Source organism: Branchiostoma lanceolatum, chromosome 5 (assembly GCF_035083965.1).
Source record: "Branchiostoma lanceolatum isolate klBraLanc5 chromosome 5, klBraLanc5.hap2, whole genome shotgun sequence".
Classification (NCBI taxonomy): domain Eukaryota; kingdom Metazoa; phylum Chordata; class Leptocardii; order Amphioxiformes; family Branchiostomatidae; genus Branchiostoma; species Branchiostoma lanceolatum.
The window spans coordinates 12371839-12386762 of NC_089726.1; the positions used below are offsets into that span (position 1 = coordinate 12371839).

The following is a 14924-nucleotide window of genomic DNA, read 5'->3' on the forward strand; positions in this document are numbered from 1 at the left end:
TAGGTTTGTGAGAATAACAGACGAACCGCTTTGAATGTGCAAAGCTATATACACAGTGGGACGTGAAGATATGTGCGGCAGCAGACGAACACCGACAGGGCCCGGAGGGTGTAAGAAGACCGGGCGCCGAAAAGCGTCAGCTGAGTTCCCTCCCATCGGCACGTTGATTCAAAGGTTATCGGGCCGGGGTCGCGTTTTATCGGCTCAGGTCAGCGGGTTATCACACAAGGGCAACCAGAGATTGGATCGTAAATCTCACTAAAGGAGACAAATGAGCGTTATTGAATTTTTCGGACGTTTTCTATCATCAACAAAACGACTGTTCTGTTCTGCTAACGTTTACGCCTGACACGACCTAACGTCAGGTATGCATACCTGTCGGCACTCACGTGTTGGCGGCGGTATCTAGAGCTCGTGAAGGGTTTTAACTGCACATAAATGTCGGCGGGTCATGACTGGGGCTTACAGGCACCCCGGGGTGGACGGGACAAGGTGTTGGAGGCCCTGGTAGGCCGTGACCTTCGTGAACACTACACCCATAATTCACGTTCATGAAACATTCGTCTTTGATTCCCTGATTCGACAGTAACCCTGCCGGAATGGGCTGCAAATGTCCTGACGCGGCAAACATGCTGTGTGGTTTATGGGAATCTCTCGCGCTCCTTCGTACATCTAATTAAACCTTTTATAGATTCGGAAATGAGATGAAAGTAACCTCTTTTTCTCAGTTATATTCCTCACCCCGGGTACTTTTGCTCGTATTACTTAATTACTTAACCTGCTTGGCAGGCGAATTTCCATCTCAGCAAGGTTAGATTGTCTGTGAGCCCTGGACAAACGTCCGAATTGATCGATCCTAGTATAAGTTTTAAGAGGCATCCATCTACAATATTCTTTGGTAATGGTTTCATGGAATACATGGTCCATTGTGTAACTGATTCAAGTGTATGACTTCAATTTCTATTGGTGATGACGACAAAATTGCAACTGGAACTGCGAAAAGACTGACAACGGAATCAGGCACCTTAGTCCGAAATGTATAGCAACTTTTCAGTCTTGTTACCTGAACGAAGGAGAAATAACTGAGGGATTTCTTTCAGAACAATATAATTAATATAAAACAAAGTACATCTTCATTTGCAATTTTGATTGATAATGTGCAGCATGTGATTATACGTTTCATATACTATGAGAGTATCCCAAGAGCTCGTTATTCGTCCTTGTTAGCTGGTACAACACGGGGAGTTGGTAGTTTAGGCCAGGCACGTCGGCTCTGGTCAAAAATAGGCCGGGAGTTGTGCTTGGACCTCCGCCAGGAGTCGGGCAGGTGACTGACCTGTTCAAGTTTAAACCTGTTCTTAAGAATCATCCAAAGAAAGACTTTGGCCTGTATGTTTGCGGGGGCAGTACAGGAATGTTGATCTGGTGGGTTATTCCCGCTGGACGCATCAGTGGGAAGGGTTTGAGCGGTCACACGCGATGTGACGAGAGCTCAACTACCAGGAGAAACGATCAAAAGGCAAGAGTAACGGTGTGAAATTCATAATGGCAATTATAGGTTAGTATGTTAAGGCCTGTGTGGGTGGGTGGACCCTTAGAAGGAATAAGAGTGACTTGAAAGCCAGATGAAGAGAAAGCCATGTCTTAATGCCTCTGGAAATAAGCTAGACATTCCGTAGAAGCCAAGGAATAACTATGACGTTCACATAATGCGACATCTTAAAGTAGTCGTTAGTCTTTAGTAGACTATGAATTGGCTCATTCAATCCATTCACAACTATGCTGCTGTCGCTGCAATGCGCGGAAATTAGCAAAGACGAAAGACGTCTAGAGTAATAAAATGTGCAGACACAAAAAACACCTCAGTCGAATTTACAGGCAGGATTACCTGAGAAAACTAAAGCCTGGCTGCGCTGCAGGAGACGTGCCCAAAATATCGCAGCATCAGAGAGACCCTAATAAGAACCAGTCTGAAGAGTTCTCGGACAAGGTGCCGACAAAGCCTGTAGATTAGCCGTCCGTTTCTGGCCCGGTTGGAGTGTGAAGAATGTAGTTGTTGAACTTGAAGACATCGGTGAAGCTCAACCCCACCAACTGGGTGCCGTTTTATTTGTGAGGTGGACACCGTGGTTTGACAGGCGGTCGTGTTTGGGAAGTCTTTTGTGATTTCCACATCCATACTTCGCGCCACGGTAGAGCAAGGTGCACATCTTGATCTTATAACGATAGGCAAAACATGTCGGTAGGAGTCGTCAGTAGGATTTACAACATGCAGATATCATACATGAAGGATGTGTGGCATCTTGCATACTAGCCTGTAGCGACAAATACCAAAGTACCGCGTCATATCATCATCATATCATGTTCTTGGTACTTTAGAAGTTGTTGGCTGTTTACGATATCAAAGGCCTTTTCTTTCCCAAGAGAAAAGAAGCAGCAGGTGCATTATCATGTCACTTTCTTGCTTCCACATTATTATTAAAATGCTGGTCTTGTTAATATTGGCAGACAGCGCAACCATTGCTTCTACCTGACACCAAGGTCCCTGGTCCGACGCCGGGTCTCGCCGATCAGAATTTAAGTGGCGACTTTCAAACTTTGCCAGCGTTTCTAACTTGCTGATTCGGTGCAGCACTGTTTGTGTTCACGGGACGGGACAAAGTGTGTCGCTTGTACAAAAATACATCGTGAGACACCATGATAGATGACGTATGTTTAAACATCGTTATCCACTGTTGACGGAGGACATCGTGAGTTGTAACCAGGACAACTCCATTCATGATGTCCACTCTCCATCATACTAACGCCAACAGACCTTGTGATACAGACTCATAAAGAACCTACAAATTTGTCGCTACAAAACAGGCGCCTTTGTGGGAAGATGATGAAAGAATATCTGCATTGTTCTGCAAAGAATGCATCTGGTGTCGGACAGTCTTGGCTGTTGGACAGAACAGCCAAGGACGCAAGTCGTTTCTGTAGCTTGACGTTTTCAGATACTTTAACGTGCCTCTAGTAAACGTTGTTGACTACATGATGATATGAACAATATGTTCTTGATCTGTCTTTCACCCGAGGCCTTTGACTTTCCTGATGCCGATGGTTGATAGAAATAATCAAACAACAGGTACACCACACATATGTCTGTTTGTTTTGCTATACTGGACTTCATGCTCGCCCTTTTATGTTCATCTCGCGAGGCTGGACGTGATACAACGTGACAGGTACTAAAGATTCCTCAACACAACAAGTGGTCACGATGCGCTTCTGTGTCAGCCCGCAACACCTCCCATCACCGCACGTGGGCAGACGGCTCAAACCCCGCTTTTCTTCTTCTCCTGGTCGGACATCGATCAAGCGGGTTCCCCTAGGAGCGGCGCTGTTGTCGTGTTGACCCACTTCTAGTGGGGGTGGAATCCTGATGAGAGGAATTATTTTTCAGCATGTCGGAGTTTCCAGGCGACGGTGCCAATAGCTTGTGGCAGCGTCCGTCCCCATTAGGCATGATGACCGTGACCTTGCTGCTGGCAGCAGTGGCGGTCAGACTCGCGCACAGATGTGGCGTCTTGTGGGATCCATGGTCAGACTACAAAGGACCGAACTCCGTGCTTATGGCAATACATCTGAAAGGGCTTTACACTTGAACTTCATCTGTCCATTTTCCGAATGCCTTGCGTGGTATGAATAGCGAGGGTTGTTTTGTGTGGGCTACAATGTACTTGGCATTAAATTGCACACGACGTATGTGATACAAAGGTAAAGACACCTGACTTCGTCGCTCTTCTAGCTTTCACGACACTGCTGATCCTATTCTGCCTTCGTTTCTTGCAAGCTTATGTCAACGACATGTCAACTCCTCGCTAGATGTACCATAATGTTTGAAGATTAGTCACTGCTTGCCTATAACGGTCCAAGCCAAATCTATCATTTCATGACCGAAGACCACTTAACGGCTTGACGATTTTCATGACTAAGCAACAGCGCCTCATGGCGAGTAGGTACCATTAACGCAACTGACGCTGATCTCTTGTTATCCCTTCGGCTGGACTGAGAACCCGTTGAAAAACAGCAGATATAGTATTCTTGCAGAGTCTAAAGGTGATGGTCTCGAGTTTGACAATATTGCTCGCTGGAGGACGGCTAAGTGTTGCCTGATGTGAATCCTGTCCCGTCAGGGATATTTGGTGCTCTGTCTCGGGTTCTCTCGGCAGGTGTGCCGAACTTTCCCGACTCCCTCACAGTACGAAGTGTCTGGAGTGATGACATGCCGACAGGCCGCTTTCATTAAACCTGTCGTGATGTGTAATTTCCGAAGTGAGCTTTGCTGATAGCTTCCAGAATTCCAGTCACAGAAAATGTGACCTGTTGTGACCTTGGTGTCTTCACTGCACTCAGAGAAGAATACACAAATTGTAGAAGATTTGAACAACCTGGATATCAATTAGTATCAACCAGGGACATGATAATGGTTCTAATAGGGTCCATCTCACGTTTCTCGCCACCAGCAACTCTACCTTTACTGAGACTGTTCATCATTATACTATCCCCTACTGCGTACCGGGTGTTCGCTATCTGTTCTATTAGTTAAAGTAATGTAATTTTCACCCATGGCTATTGCTTCGATGCTATTTTGAAGAGAAAGTTCCACTGTTACTGTACACTGACCTCTAACTGTGACTGTTTCTGTTTCAGCTCACGTTCAGTAACGCGAGAGTAGCCTGCAAGTGCCACGGAGTTTCCGGCTCCTGCAGCCTGAAGACGTGCTGGCAGCAGCTGGCGGACTTCAGGACGGTCGGCAACCTGCTGAAGGACAAGTACGACGGCGCCAACGAGGTGAAACTCATCCGGAGGGGCAAGAGGTACCGCCTGGATCGCCGCAACCCGAGATTCAACGTCTTCACGGACGAGGACCTTGTGTACCTGAATAAGTCACCGGACTACTGCAACGCGGATCCGACCATAGGTTCCCTGGGCACGCACGGCAGAGAGTGTAACAAAACCGGGCTGGGCACGGACGGGTGTAACCTCATGTGCTGCGGGAGAGGATACAACACGTTCAAACGGGAAAAGGTGGAAAGGTGCAACTGCAAGTTCCACTGGTGTTGTTACGTCAAATGCAAAAGGTGTCGGTCAATAGAAGACGTTTACGTATGCAAATAGCAGAGGCGCAATTGTACAGACTATCGTTTTGTATCATTGGAAAACTCTTTATCACCTTGTTTGACTCTATGGGGTCAAAATGTACAGAAGACGAATATTCTATTGATGTATTAAAAAGTCTCACCGGAGTATTAGTACATACACGTTCGCGCTAACTTCAAAGTAGGTGTAGAGTACGTCGTTTTAGAGGCTGGCAGATACTATTTATTGGAGCAGTGAAGAGGTTGCCCGCATTGCCATTGAGATGTGGACACCACGGTTCCTCTACACACATGGACGATGGTGTAAGATATGGGAACTTCCAATGCGGATGTTGGTTTACGAGCCGTACGAACTTCAGGGAGCAGAGAGACGGACCCACCACCATCAGAGACAGTTTTCTGTGTAGTCACCAGTATGCCATATACGTCAACGTACTTAAACATAACTTTTTGAAAAGGACGATGTAGACATATACTGGCACAATAAAGTTCACTTGGACTTGATGGTAGTAACCATGCAACTGCCGTCAGTCGAGTCCAGGGAAAGCAAGTGATTCTCGCTAGAAGAGAATTTACCGTAAGAAAAAGTGGGGAGGAATATAGTGTGGTTCGTTGGCTAGCCACACTAAAGTGGAACGAACGTTAACGATGATTCCAGAAGACGTATATCACTACAAAGCTTGTACATAGCAAGAACTCTGCCAGGAGTTCACTTTTGTATTGTTTATTGTTTCACATTCTGAACTTTTGTTGCTTTGTTATTTATTGTCAATAGTTCTTTTCTACCCTGTATGTATGTGTGTATGTATGTATACGTACACCTGCTAATTCCATGGGCATCAATAAACGTTAAATATGCACTAATCACCGTTTCTTCATCGCGTGAGTCATAGCATACCTTCGTCAAACGATGTTAACCTTTTCGAGTGACGTATCATGAATGTTTCTCATTGATAATGCAGATATGGTCCTAATTTGCATAAATCACATGAGTTGATCATCTTTACCCAATTAACACAAGTTCCAAAGAACGCTATTGTTTTTTTTAATTTTCTCAAAGATGATGCAAATGAGTCCCTGATTTATGTCTAATTACGTTCACCTTTACTTTACCAAATGTTGCAAGAATGAAATTCCCACCATTTACCACTTGGAAATTATATCATTTTCTCAATAATTATGCGAATTAGATCTTCATTTGCATAAATGATATCTATCGATATTCCTCTCTTTCATAGTTACATGTGTCACATGTTTGACTCTTATCATGAAATGCAGCTGATCTATAGACTTTCCTCATAACTTATGCAAAATAAGCTCCTGCTTTGCACAATTAGTATCTAATTATGTTAATCGTCACTCAAACTAGCTGCATACCAAAAATCATGACGATCCGTCAACCTCTTCTTCCAAAAAAGCCGCTCGGGGGCTCAAACTTGCCCTTTGCCCCATGAGCTATCTACCACTAAATCACGACCATATCATGTCCAGAACACGAGACGTATAAAAGTTCCCTCGCAGTACCTTATAATGTCGCTAGAGGTCCATTGTCGAAGTAGGCGTTTTACCGACCCCAGGCCACCAAATATTGTAAGGATCAATCAACAGATTCTCGAGTTATGCTATCCACAGACACACAAATGGCACCTAAAACATAACCTTCTTGGTGACGGTAATTACGACAATGATAGACTAGGTCGTAGGTCTTTGTCCGTCTCAGTACCCGAAGCTATTCGATGTTGATACGTCCCCTCGTCAAACCCCACACAACTAAGTACAGGTGACTACTAGAGCACGCTGGAGGTATCGACTGAAAAGGTGATAAAAACCTAAATACCATTTACCTGTGGCGTAGCCAAAAATGGCATCACCTGCAGAAACAGACCGCCTGACCGTACAACAACGCCGTTTAGCGAACTTGAATGTTAGTGCATCCACTTCAATAAGGCGTTACGTACCTTTTGAAACTTGTGAATTGGGCATTTATAAGAATAGGGGAAACATTCTTGAAGCACTAACTTAACTTGACCAAATACATAACTCTCCTATCGGGTATTTCGAGACGTGATGTTAACAATACAACTGGCAGAGCCACATCCGTACGCTGGGTGGCGCTTGTAATCAACTTCCAGTACTCCAAACGGTCACTCTATTTCGCAATTCGCTGGAGACGGTTTCGTTAGACAAATTGTTGGCAGATGACAGAAGATATTGACGAAGCTATGTGATTACTGTACATATTGCAATAATAGTAATCGATCAAGTAACATTTGTAGTTTGTTTTGTAGTATTCTCCTGCTTTTCAGTACGTTTCGTTTCGAATCAAAGGCTCAGATAAATTGTACACCGCCACGCTGCATGATAGAAATTTGTGGGGTGTGAAAGCAGAGACAAATTTCACAAGAAATAACGTTCCGTTAGTCTTTGATTGTAATTCGTGTAATTTATGGCGGGCTGTGCCAAACACAGTTGAAATGAATACAATCTATCCTCGCTTAGTGTAGGACATCGTTGTTTTTCCATCTTTTATATTAGGGACAAGGTCATCATGAACATTGACTTAGCTCTTACTGCTAATGCGCCTAAAGTGCCGACAGGAACGGTCACTGGGACGTGCTTGTGACGCTTTTCTGTCAGGTGACAACAATTAGCACAATTCAGCTACTCTGCCTCACAAAGGCCGTGGTGCGGGCCACAGGGCTCAACTGAGTTAATCAGTCTATGGAGCGACTCAAAGACCTGTATTCTTTCATACAGAGTCTCTATTTTGAAAGTCAACTCTGAAAGGCGCACAATACCAGACCAAATTGTATGGGCAATCTATGTTAAGTCAACACGACCAATTCGCTCAGACTGTGTTGGGCCATTAACGGACGCAGAACTATTAACGCCGTAGAGGGTAAAGTTTCATTGGTTTCATTGGTTTTGTCCAGAGACCATGTACTCATACATTGTGGAGACGGGCCGAACATTTCTCGGTTCATGTATTCAAAATCTAATGTCTGAAAACTTAATCAAGCGGCTGTCACAGACGCGGTACCTGCACATATTCGGCACCCTCGTTAAACCAGGACCCCATATCGCTCCACGTTACATCGGCCTCTATCGCGACCGATGTAACGTATAGCGATATGGGGTCCTGGTTTAAGGGTGATATTCGGTGGTACGGAACAATCAACCCTTTTTTGCATCATGCCCACAAATACAAAGAAAATATTGAATTAAGATGATTCCAGTACAGGAATTTCGGAAGAATTCAATTGCCATCTTCATAAAGATATATCTCTTTGAAAAAATCAACTAAAACATAACGTTTCTTATGAAATATTGAGTAAAGAATATTCAGAATTCTAGTGTCTGGCTAAGCTTGTGATCATTCGCGAAGTCTCGGTATTTCAATCAGCCTAGTACAATATTCATCAGACCCTCCTGACATAAGTGGCTTCTCCCTTTGCCTTAGTGCTGTACCTGCCACAAGACGGTTAAACCTTGTCACCCACATTAAGAGCACGGCGGGATACATAAGGCGTTGTCCCGTCACTTCTTGTCACATTCAGCTAAATGAAACGGAACATTACACAGCAAATAAAACTGTAGAACAAATATAGACTGTTTCCCCTGTCTCTCCATGGACACGGTTTATCCAGCATGTCGCCTGATGACAGCTTCTTCAGATAACACAGCCGAGGTGCCAGTTATACGCCATTAAGTGTACAAGCTTCTCTGACATTTGGTTTAATGTATGACAGAAAAGCTACTTAGTCTGACCACGAACTATATATATATCAACTTTGTATGTTATAGACACTCAAACTGCAGATAAGTTTGTTTCCACTCTGCACAAGGCACGGTGTACCTATGAAAACACTCTGCTACCAGATAAACAATATGATAATAGAGCAAAAATCGTCGACATTGATGGCAAAAACATAAGGAACGACCAAACCAAGCGGGTGAACTACAGCATGTACGGCCGCCGCCATTCAACCCCAACTACACGTACAAAGCAAACATGACCCAAGATATGTGATTCGTGTCGGGCGTTTGCAGTCCTCTGGACTTTGGTAGAGACCATTTTCGACGCAATGTACTCAAAAATGCAGACTTTGCCGGAAAAATTTCATTCCTAATGGTATTTTGTATTGAAAAACTAGTTCTCCACACTATCCTTAACACAGTTGCACAACGTAGTCATCTGTTTTAGCGCAGTACGGCCCAAGGGCTTCTATAATCCCCGGTCGGTCGGACGTTGAACAGTGTACTGTACTGGACCTGCCCAAAAGGTAAATCCGGGCACAGCTGAATGGTCCGTACCCCCAATGAAAGGTCCATGGTTGTGTGGAGAGCCCTGAACCCACTGGTCTTATTTACGACTGCACTGTGGACCACAGGAACAACACTAGTGCAACAGGTACACACGGGAACACCTGGGGAGAGGGCAGCATGGCGAGAACTGTTGTCGGACAGGTGAGGGGGACGGTACTGGACAGGTAGACCGGCACAACACACACCTGGGATTTGTTGGGATCGCACCTGAGTGAGGATTGACAGCCAGGCATGGGGACCAGGGAGGTATGTACAGTACTGTATTGTTGTTTACCTCCTTAGCTACATACCACAACAACGTGCGGGGAACGTAAGGTTCATTATTGGCCAGATTTGAGCACAGGAGAGTACATAAATGTACCGAAGTCCCCCAGATCGGCACGAGTAAACGCGCCGCTGTGACAGGTGTGGTTCCGAGTGAGGCTAAGTTACGCTGACTTCCTGGACCAAATACGGAAATACCTAACTACCTGGGGATAATAGAGAACACGTTGTCTGCTGCTATAAGTGCTAATGCTCACAAGAAAACGTGAAAAATCGTTATCTTGGTAAAAAGACCAAAATCAAAGGATTGCCATGGGGCATGTCATGTTAAGGCACGTGTTTACAGTGTGCGTCGTTAGTGACGCTGTTTGTATGGCGATGGGGGAGGGGGAGGGCCCCTCGACTTTGACAGGTGTGTTACAGTTCCGTAGTTTACAGGCCTAGAAAAGGGTGAATCATCTGTAAAGACTGTTGGTAATGCTCAAGTAAATTGTCCAAAATCTGTACCGCGGTACGCCTGTGTGTGACGTCACCTCGCCACTGTTCACCTGTTGCGAGCCTCTGACAACAAGAGGAAGAACATGGGCTTACCGGAACATAATAGTGTTCATGGGACGCGCATTCCTTCCGTCCGATGGACAGTTCTTAATAGAAATAACATAACAAGGAGTCCCTGCAATAACTCATGTTTCAAATGACCCATTTCAGCTATAAACAAACACAAATATTTGGTAGCCCCAGGCTAGGCCTAAGCTGTCATTAGGATAGTAAACCATAAAAAGAACATCAACGTTTAGAAGATCATACCTGACAAGTCAGAGCTGTTATTATAGGAAGCCTTTCTTCCGATAGTCCAAATGACAATCTAATTACCACAATGCAGCAAATCCGCTTAGTTTCAAATCTATCATCTAGTGACGTTACGTAAGGAAATAACAGGCATTATACTCTATAAAACTTGCACTAAATCACCTTTGATAGCGCCAGCGCAGATTGTTAGTTTTGTCCGTATATGTAGCGTGACCTACCGTTAACCTTGTATCGACCTATACCACCTAGTTAAACAGTCATCATGATCAATAACGACTGGTCTGAAAGCCGTCGGTGTCGGTCAGAAGAACATGAAAGGTCGGCCGAGTTCGATCTGATCCATACGTTATTCTAAACTCTACTCACTGAGCTTAGGTCATGGTACTCATAACAACTTCTCAGAACCTTTGAAAAGAAAGTTTTATTACAGGCAAGTATGTTTTATTACAGGAAAGAATGTTTGATTACAGGTAAGAAAGTTTTATTACAGGTAAACCGGTAATACCTGTTTTACAAGAATTCGCTAGGTGAGAGAGGAGGGCGTGGATTACACTGAAACATGATTACGTGTGTTACAAACCATGAAAACAAGTGGTTGCTGCAAGCTTTACTTGGATATTGTCACACAATCGGCACATCACGCTATCTTTTATACCTTAAAAACAGTCAGGTTAAAACTACGCGGAGTGTGACGATTGAGCAGGTCAGGGACCTACCCTCCAACCTTTGATGATCCCTCTGAAGATTTTAAGTATATGTTATAAGAGAATGGTCTACTTGTTAGGCTCAAGACAAGTGTGTGAGGTGATGTGTGGTATCATCTCGGCGATCTTTTTTTAGAAATTCTCTGTGTTTTTTCTCAAAGCCAATACTATGTTACAAAGATATCGATATAACGAAGAGGAAAATGTGGAGAGTACGAGAGTTATAACTTTATCTAGAGCAAGTTCTACCAGTATAAAACACCACTGTTGTGTGGGGTGGCTTGGCTTATCTTCAGACGTATCTATTCGTAAAAATTGTGGCCAAAGGAATCAGGTCAAGTCAGCCGCGTCTTTCGTATAGAAAGGGCACAATGTGCATCTCAAGGTGACATGGGTTAACTTAACGTTCAAGTTGAAAATAACACTAGGTAGGATATTAGTAGAATGATACATTGTTTTCCATTCCCTGTCGCTTGTCTATTTACGTGCTTTTGACAACTGACCATACCATTCCCAACTCGTATAGTTAATGATTACCACAGGGCCATGTGTGCCGCCGTGGTGTTTGTTGGTGTCTATAGAGGGGCCATGTTGTCGTTATTGGTGCTCTGCAGGTGTGTGGTCGGACCTGATATTGTGTTTACGATAATGGCCATAACGGTTTGACTCGAACGAAGATGGGATCCATGTGATGACATTGTACCTGCACTGCGTACTACTGTATGGCCACAACTGTCTGTCAGGAAAAACTCACGTTTTCCCTGGGGATTTTACTGACAAACAGTGTTTTCTGTAAACATTTTTTGCCCATGTTTTGTTTACAAATCCATTTTCGCTTAGGATCCTCCCTGGTATGAAAATATCTATCCATAGATCCCCACGGGGCGCCTTCTCTGGAAACGCAGCGTTATCCACAACCATACATACCATTGAGTACTAGAAAGTACTAACGTAAAGCAATTGATATTTCAAGAACATTTAATGGCAACAGTTAGCGATAAAAGTCATTGTAAGAACATGTCTAACTGGTAGATAAACAAGCACCGCAGCAGGACTCCCGGGCGACTATCTGTACAATTATCGATCTAACCACCATCCAGGGGGCAGAGTACGTATACAGTCTAATTAATGACCCATCCGAGCTTTGATACGGCGTCGTCATGGCAACAATCATGGAGGGACGGCATTCTTTTCATTGCTGCGGAGACAAAATCAAAGCTACTTTACGATGTACTGCTGAATATTGCTTTTAACAATATGTGTTTGGTAATTAATATGAATAATGTTAAGCAAGAAACCGGCACCGTTGATATGATGTTGTATATTGCATTCCAGAAGAAATGTTTATTGACTTGAAGATTACTTACTAAGATGTTACTCCTAAAAGACATAATTAACAAAATACGAAAAGATGAATCATACGTTCCCAAATGTTGAGTGCATACACATTAGTATCATTTCGACAACTTTAAGTCCATAGTTTATCACTAATACTGTAATTTATTGCGTCTGGCCTCTCTGTTTCTGTAATCGGTCAACTTCGTGCAAGTGCAAGCTAACATTTAAACCTGACTGCACTATAAATAGCAACAGATACAGTATGTGCGTGTTTGGAATATATGTAATCCGCTATTTGTGACATTTCCATCCGTGTATTGTACTTATCATTTCTTATTGTCGCTCCAAGTCCAGCCAAAAAAAGGATTGAAAGTACTGGTTCAATAATCTACTATACTGTCTATCAAGTTGAAGACAGAAATGGTTGGCAACCGAATACATCTACGTGACCATTGCGTCTGTACCTTAAACAATTGAAACCTGAGACGTTTGCTTTTCTTTTAAATTTAGCTGATATCTTAAGACAATTACATGACTATGGCTACATCCTATGTAAGTCACAAAACAAATCGACTTCTGAGTGGATTGGTAACCAGTCCCGTGGGCACAGCTGTGTAAGTAAGTATCTTTGGTGAGACATATAAGTCACGACGCAATCCGTCCCTAACCATGCCGCTAACATCATAATGATTGCCAGTCTGCCAATGATGATGCAATGTACTTTTGTTAGCTTGTGAATAGTCACGTTTACGTCAAATTGTTTAACACCTTAGCAATGTCACAAAGGACCTCACTCTCTTTATACTACAGTTTAGTGGAGGATAATCCCCGGCAAACTCATTTGTCTCGAGTCATCGCATTTGGCGGAGAACTTTGGTGGCCCTGTTAATCCCTAACGCTGGGACATCGCCGGGTTGCCCCCCTTTGACTAAGTGTATTTTGAATATGTGACTACACTACACTGTTCACGAACTGACACAAAGGGCCCTTCCGCTACTATTGGGGATTATACACAAGTCTGGAGGCCAAGCTATAAATCTTTTACCCGAGACCATTGACTGCGCTGTGGTCTGTGTTAAGGGCTAATGCGCTCAGCGATCAATCAGGTTCGAAAGTTGGCTATTGTTGTTGTAGTCAGAGTATTGGGGGTAAGGTAAAGAGGAGGGAATAGTTTTACTTAAGGTTATGGGTTTAGGGACAGTACTACATGGATTCATGAACAAGGCCACCAAAGAAACAAAAACACCAGCACAGGTAACCTTTCACCTCTCTACAGGTGTGACACCTGGTGAGTTGTTGTTGCTAGGCGACACGTGCTTAGTCATCCTCGCCGACGTTGAAACAGCGCGTCTTGACTACTAAGGCGCTTCGATAAACTCCAAAGGCACTCAAGCAAACATGCTGGAACAAAACAAATGGGCCTTCAAACTCAGGGGAAAGTTCGCTGTTGTTTTGTGGAGATGTGTAGTACTGTGGGCAGGTGACAATTACAGGTACGGCTTGGATGGGATGGATGAGAAAAGGGTTCAGGTTTAAGGCAATGTGAAATGCAACTAAGCAAATAAAGATAAACCATTTGAGAGGGGAGTGAGATAGGGAAAACGGAAATATAGTACACACCACATGTAACTTCCTTGACTCAGGAAACCGTGACAGTAGAGATACAATCATTGCGTTTTCTACTTTAAGTAAGTTGGAAAACAAAATTAAGGGCATCTAGGGTCTCCCAATGCTGCATCCTGTCCCAGCTACCTTTGTTGCTCTAGCGAACAGCATAATTGTTAATCTGTTGAGTGGATTAAAACGGGAAGAAAGCAGCCAGGTTAAAAGCTTCCGTGCTTTGTTGCTCATTGCGGGTAGGGTTACGGGGGGAAGGGTCGGGTTGCGCCCGTTAGGACAGTGTTACGGCAGGAACAATGACCACAAGTTGTGTAACACATGTAACGTCGTTACCCGGTAAATCTGCAGCCCTGTATCGGTCTGGCCGTGTACCGGGTAATTGGATAAAATAGTCACAACAGTGAGACCTTTGGGTGACCATCGAACTGTGGCATTCGCCTTATTGTTGATACACATGTGTTGGTCGGTAGGCTATTCAAGCTAGTGTTGATAAAACCATTACAATGTTTACCGCACTAAGACTGCCCCGCTTTACTAGTAGACCCCCGAGTAGACCCGACCTGTTGTTCCAATTAACGAAATCCTTGTGGGAGCTCAGGCTGCCAGGCTAGCCCGCCCCCAGGTCATTCTCCAGACTTCCACCAGAAGCCCGGGTTGAGGCTCCGCCTACCTGTCACGTGAATTTAATCTCTAGGAAATTCCGTAAAGTCTGTTGCTTAGA

General features: G+C 44.1%; 2 protein-coding genes across 13 annotated transcripts in view; both read left to right on the forward strand.

Moving 5' to 3' along the window:
• The window catches only part of LOC136435193 (protein Wnt-5b-like), an 80231-nt gene extending 74226 nt beyond the window's left edge, over positions 1-6005 (forward strand). For all 7 annotated transcript variants that reach the window (XM_066428461.1, XM_066428462.1, XM_066428459.1 and 4 more), the window contains one exon: positions 4693-6005. In XM_066428461.1, coding sequence (XP_066284558.1) covers positions 4693-5160 — 468 coding nt within the window. In that variant the 3' untranslated portion in view covers positions 5161-6005. The remainder of the gene's footprint in view (positions 1-4692) is intronic.
• A 3431-nt stretch (positions 6006-9436) lies between these two features.
• Positions 9437-14924, forward strand: part of LOC136435189 (dynein axonemal heavy chain 3-like) — a 64859-nt gene continuing 59371 nt past the window's right edge. For all 6 annotated transcript variants that reach the window (XM_066428448.1, XM_066428450.1, XM_066428449.1 and 3 more), the window contains exon 1: positions 9437-9713. In XM_066428448.1, coding sequence (XP_066284545.1) covers positions 9699-9713 — 15 coding nt within the window. In that variant the 5' untranslated portion in view covers positions 9437-9698. The remainder of the gene's footprint in view (positions 9714-14924) is intronic.